Genomic DNA, 6,025 nt, shown 5'->3' with positions numbered 1-6,025 from the left:
AATGATGGCAGTGATGTCTATGATGTGTGTTGCAGGAAAACATTGTAATTGTGACAGAGTGGATGGTCAATGAAATCAGTGCCACGAAGATCAGGTGTGTCTTTGAGTTCTGATTCATGTGTGTGTGTGTGTGTGTGTGTGTGTGTGGGTGCGTGCATGCGTGCATGCGTGTGTGCATGCGTGTGTGTGTGTGTGTGTGTGTGTGTGTGTGTGTGTGTGCATGCATTTGTGTGAGTGTGTGTGTGTGTGTGTGTGTATGTGTGTGAGTGAGAGTGTGCATGCGTGCATGTGTGTGTGTGTGTGTGTGTGTGTGTGATGTGTGTGTTTGTGTGTGTGGGTGTGTGTGTGCATGTGTATGTGTGCGTGTGTGTGTGTACATGTGTGTGCATGTGCATACGTGCATGTGTGTTTGTGTGTGTGCGTGTGTGTTCGTGTGTGTGTGTGTGTGTGTGTGTGTGTGTGTGTGCGTGCTCACTCCCAGTATGAATATTGAAGAAGTTTTTATCCCTATACACCTTTACACCAGGGTTGCTGTCAGGGTGGGAGGGAAGAAGACAGCTTCACACCAGGGAAATATCTAGCTCTCCTGATACATTTTATTCCTCCACACTGTCAGAAACCAACAAGACATGAACTGTGATGAGAAGTTTCTCATTAGTTAGCCAGGTGACAGTTTCCTGGGTAGTATTTTTATCATTCGTTTTTCAGTTTGTTATCGGTATTGTACAAAATCCATAGAAAGCGTTGCTTTGTGCTAAGTGATGTATTTGTTGCTGGTGTACATAGCAGATGTGGTGTAGCAAATATGGATTTGTTCGAACACAGCGATGCCTCATTGAGTAACAGAACTGAACTGAACTGATTGTGAGTGAATACATGGTGATGGGTAGGAAAATACTGGTGTTCGTTTCAAGGGGTATTTATCGCCACAAAGTCAGAGCTTATTATCAGTGTTTAGCGGACACAACTTACATTATTGAGGGTCAGTGAAGGAGAGAGAAACGTGCTGCAGTGGCGGCTGTCTGGCTGTTCCAGGAGAGCTTTGCGACGCGGAGAGAGTGTGAAGTACTTGTTAGCTGACACGGTCATTGATTACATCCGTGAACATGAGCTCTACGGAGTGCCTGACAAGTAATGGCATGTTTTTCCTGCTGCTGCATGTCATGGGTTTTTTTTTGTATTTTTTTGTAGCTGTAGTCATTCCCTTGTTGTTGTCACATGGTGTCTTGTAGCTGTAGTCGTTCCTTTGTTGTTGTCACGTGGTGTCTTGTAGCTGTAGTCATCCCTTTGTTGTTGTCATATGGTGTCTTGTAGCTGTAGTCAGTCCTTTGTTGTTGTCACATGGTGTCTTGTAGCTGTAGTCGTTCCTTTGTTGTTGTCATGTGGTGTCTTGTAGCTGTAGTCATTCCTTTGTTGTCACATGGTGTCTTGTAGCTGTAGTCGGTCCTTCGTTGTCACATGGTGTCTTGTAGCTGTAGTCATTCCTTTGTTGTTGTCACATGATGTTTTGTAACTGTAGTCATTCCTTTGTTGTTGTCACATGGTGTCTTGTAGCTGTAGTCATCCCTTTGTTGTTGTCATATGGTGTCATGTAGCTGTAGTCATTCCTTCGTTATCACATTGTGCCTTGTAGCTGTAGTCATCCCTTTGTTGTTGTCACGTGGTGTCTTGTAGCTGTAGTCATTCCTTTGTTATCACATTGTGCCTTGTAGCTGTAGTCGTTCCTTTGTTGTCACATGGTGTCTTGTAGCTGTAGTCGTTCCTTTGTTGTTGTCACATGGTGTCTTGTAGCTGTAGTCATCCCTTTGTTGTTGTCACATGGTGTCTTGTAGCTGTAGTCATCCCTTTGTTGTTGTCACATGGTGTCTTGTAGCTGTAGTCATCCCTTTGTTGTTGTCACATGGTGTCTTGTAGCTGTAGTCGTTCCTTTGTTGTTGTCATGTGGTGTCTTGTAGCTGTAGTCATTCCTTTGTTGTTGTCACATGGTATCTTGTAGCTGTAGTCGTTCCTTTGTTGTTGTCATGTGGTGTCTTGTAGCTGTAGTCATTCCTTTGTTGTTGTCACATGGTATCTTGTAGCTGTAGTCAGTCCTTCGTTGTCACATGGTGTCTTGTAGCTGTAGTCATTCCTTTGTTGTTGTCACATGGTGTCTTGTAGCTGTAGTCATTCCTTTGTTGTTGTCACATGGTGTCTTGTAGCTGTAGTCATCCCTTTGTTGTTGTCATGTGGTGTCTTGTAGCTGTAGTCATTCCTTCGTTGTCACATTGTGCCTTGTAGCTGTAGTCATCCCTTTGTTGTTGTCACATGGTGCCTTGTAGCTGTAGTCGTTCCTTTGTTGTTGTCACATGGTGTCTTGTAGCTGTAGTCATCCCTTTGTTGTTGTCACATGGTGTCTTGTAGCTGTAGTCATCCCTTTGTTGTTGTCACATGGTGTCTTGTAGCTGTAGTCATCCCTTTGTTGTTGTCACATGGTGTCTTGTAGCTGTAGTCATCCCTTTGTTGTTGTCATATGGTGTCTTGTAGCTGTAGTCATCCCTTTGTTGTTGTCACACGGTATCTTGTAGCTGTAGTCAGTCCTTTGGGGTTGTTACATGGTATCTTGTAGCTGTAGTCATTCCTTAGTTCTTGTCACATGGTGCCTTGTAGCTGTAGTCATTCCTTTGTTGTTGTCACATGGTGTCTTGTAGCTGTAGTCATTCCTTTGTTGTTGTCACATGGTGTCTTGTAGCTGTAGTCAGTCCTTTGTTGTCACATGGTGTCTTGTAGCTGTAGTCATCCCTTTGGTGTTTTCACGTGGTGTCTTGTAGCTGTAGTCATCCCTTTGTTGTTGTCACATGGTGCCTTGTGGCTGTACTTGTTCCTTTGTTGTTGTCACATGGTGTCTTGTAGCTGTAGTCATCCCTTTGGTGTTGTCACATGGTATCTTGTAGCTGTAGTCATCCCTTTGTTGTTGTCACATGGTGTCTTGTAGCTGTAGTCATCCCTTTGGTGTTGTCACATGGTATCTTGTAGCTGTAGTCATTCCTTTGTTGTTGTCACATTGTGTCTTGTAGTTGTAGTCATCCCTTTGGCATTGTCACATGGTGTGTGTGTGAATGAGTGTGTGGTGTGTGTGTGTGTGTGCATGCACGTGCTTATGCATGTGTGTGTGTATGTGTATGTGTGGGCGCGCGTGCGTGTGTGTGTGTGTGTGTGTGTGTGTGCGTGCGTGCACGTGCGTGCATGCGTGTGTGTGTGTGTTCCGTTCAGTAGCCCTAGTGTGAATTCTTCTAATGTTGTATTGATTATTATCAGACTGTATGTTTTGATGGTTTATCCTGATGTCATGTCCACCCCACTAACACTTCAACACTGTGTTTTTTGGTACTGCTGCTGCTGCTGTGCTTCATCTCTTTGGAATGGTGCTGTTTGGAATCCATCATGTGTCTTCACCTGCTGTTTGGAATCCACACACCATGTGTCTTCATCTCCTGTTTGGAATCCATCATGTGTCTTCACCTGCTGTTTGGAATCCACACACCCTGTGTCTTCATCTGCTGTTTGGAATCCACACACCATGTGTCTTCACCTGCTGTTTGGAATCCACACACCATGTGTCTTCACCTGCTGTTTGGAATCCACACACCATGTGTCTTCATCTCCTGTTTGGAATCCACCCTGTGTCTTTACCTGCTGTTTGGAATCCACACACCATGTGTCTTCACCTGCTTTTTGGAATCCACACACCATGTGTCTTCATCTCCTGTTTGGAATCCACCCTGTGTCTTCACCTGCTGTTTGGAATCCACCATGTGTCTTCACCTGCTGTTTGGAATCCACCCTGTGTCTTCACCTGCTGTTTGGAATCCACACACCATGTGTCTTCATCTGCTGTTTGGAATCCACCTTGTGTCTTCACCTGATGTTTGGAATCCACACACCCTGTGTCTTCACCTGCTGTTTGGAATCCACACACCATGTGTCTTCATCTGCTGTTTGGAATCCACCATGTGTCTTCATCTGCTGTTTGGAATCCACCCTGTGTCTTCACCTGCTGTTTGGAATCCACTCACCATGTGTCTTCACCTGCTGTTTGTAATCTGCCCTGTGTCTTCATCTGCTGTTTGGAATCCACCATGTGTTTTGATCTGCCAATTGAAATCCATCCTGTGTCATTATCTACTGATTGAAATCCACCCTGTGTCATCATCTGCTGATTGAAATCCACCCTGTGTCATCATCTGCTGATTGAAATCCATCCTGTGTCATCGTCTGCTGATTGAAATCCATTCCGTGTCTTTACCCGCTGTTTGGAATGCGTACACCCTGTGTCTTCATGTGTCTGCTGTGGCGGGGTGACTCACTGTGTGTGATGTGGGTTGTGTGCCTGACCTACTGTGCAAACCCCATGATGTGGGCTTAATGCGAGGACAGCAAACACATCAACCACTTGATGCCCTCGCCCAACACTGAGAGCCAGTCCCCAGACACCGAGGAGGACTGTGGCAGTTCGTCCTCGGCCGACGTCAATGCACGGTGCCGATCTTCGGCAGGCTCACGCAGCTCCCACTCCATGGAGGACTCGCTGTCTGCCACCTCCAGAGAGCGGAGTCCTGCCCGCCTCTCCCCCGCCGAAAAGACAGTGGCCTGCATGACAGACATCAGTTTCCTGGTGCGACGGGTGAAGAACGTCAGGGTTGTTTACACCCCTGAGACCTGCGTCTGACAGTTGTTGTTTACATACCAGAAACCTGTGTTTGACAGTTGTTTACACACCAGAGACCTGTGTCTGACTGTTGATTACACACCAGAGACCTGTGTCTGACCGTTGATTACACACCAGAGGCCAGTGTCTGACAGTTGATTATTCACCAGAGACCAATGTCTGACAGTTGTTTACACACCAGAGACCTGTGTCTGACAGTTGTTTACACACCAGAGACCTGTGTCTGACAGTTGTTTACACATAAGAGACCTGTGTCTGACAGTAGTTGTTTACACACCAGAGACCTGTGTCTGACAGTTGTTTACACATCAGAGACCTGTGTCTGACAGTTGTTTACACATCAGAGACCTGTGTCTGACAGTAGTTGTTTACACACCAGAGACCTGTGTCTGACAGAAGTTGTTTACACACCAGAGATCTGTGTCTGACAGTTGTTGTTTACACACCAGAGACCTGTGTCTGACCGAAGTTGTTTACACACCAGAGACCTGTGTCTGACAGTTGTTGTTTACACACCAGAGACCTGTGTCAGACAGCTGTTTATGCATCAGAGATATGTGTCTGACAGTAGTTGTTTACACACCGGAGACCTATGTCTCACAGGGCAGTGTTGGCAGTGAAGGGACAGGTGTTGTGGTGCTTAGAAGACAAAAGACCTGTGAGTGAAAGTATTCATGGTAATAGTTTTTCCAGTGATAGACTCTTCAGGTTCAAAGCTGATTTTTTTGTTTTATTGTGTTACTGTTTTGTTACTCTGTTCTCAGGAAAGTGTGACGGATGTTGATGATGATGATGATGATGATGATGATTATGATGAGTTGACTATGTGACAGTCTGAGGCTGCATTTATCCAAAAAAAAAAAAAAAAAAATCTTCCCTGTGATACTGCACAAATAGGAATGCCTGCAATTGCCACTCTTTTCCTCTCCCTGTATGGATTTCTTCCTCTCTCTTTCTCTATGTGTTGATTTCTTCCTTTCTTAGTTGTCTGTGTGTTTGTTTATTCCCCCCCCCCCCTTTCCTTCCGCTGCCTGTGTGTGTTTTTCTTCATTTCAGATTTCTTTATGTGTCAACCACAGATTGAGATGTTAACTTCAATTTGAAATTCCGTTATCTGCGTATTTATGTCTTCTTTCTGTTGTTGTTCATATTCATCAACTTAGAAATTCTTTGATATGTTATTGCAACTTTGATCTGCTATTGCAACTTGAAATAGTTTCTTTGCCCTTCTGTTTTATTTTGGTGCCAAAATGTTCACATCCAGCTTTAAAATGGTTGTGTTTCTGTGTATTTGTTACAGTTTTATGTTTTGCCAAAACC

General features: G+C 44.8%; 1 protein-coding gene across 1 annotated transcript in view; it reads left to right on the top strand.

Moving 5' to 3' along the window:
- The window catches only part of LOC143277526 (nicotinamide/nicotinic acid mononucleotide adenylyltransferase 3-like), a 13,042-nt gene extending 8,337 nt beyond the window's left edge, over positions 1 to 4,705 (top strand). Inside the window, exons 7-9 of the mRNA XM_076582401.1 lie at positions 36 to 94; positions 1,036 to 1,131; positions 4,414 to 4,705. Of these exons, the coding sequence (XP_076438516.1) occupies positions 36 to 94; positions 1,036 to 1,131; positions 4,414 to 4,705 (447 nt within the window). The remainder of the gene's footprint in view (positions 1 to 35; positions 95 to 1,035; positions 1,132 to 4,413) is intronic.
- The last annotated feature ends 1,320 nt before the right edge of the window (positions 4,706 to 6,025 follow it).

This window comes from Babylonia areolata, chromosome 2 (genome assembly GCF_041734735.1).
Source record: "Babylonia areolata isolate BAREFJ2019XMU chromosome 2, ASM4173473v1, whole genome shotgun sequence".
Lineage (NCBI taxonomy): Eukaryota > Metazoa > Mollusca > Gastropoda > Neogastropoda > Buccinidae > Babylonia > Babylonia areolata.
This window is presented reverse-complemented; position numbering and strand designations above follow the sequence as displayed.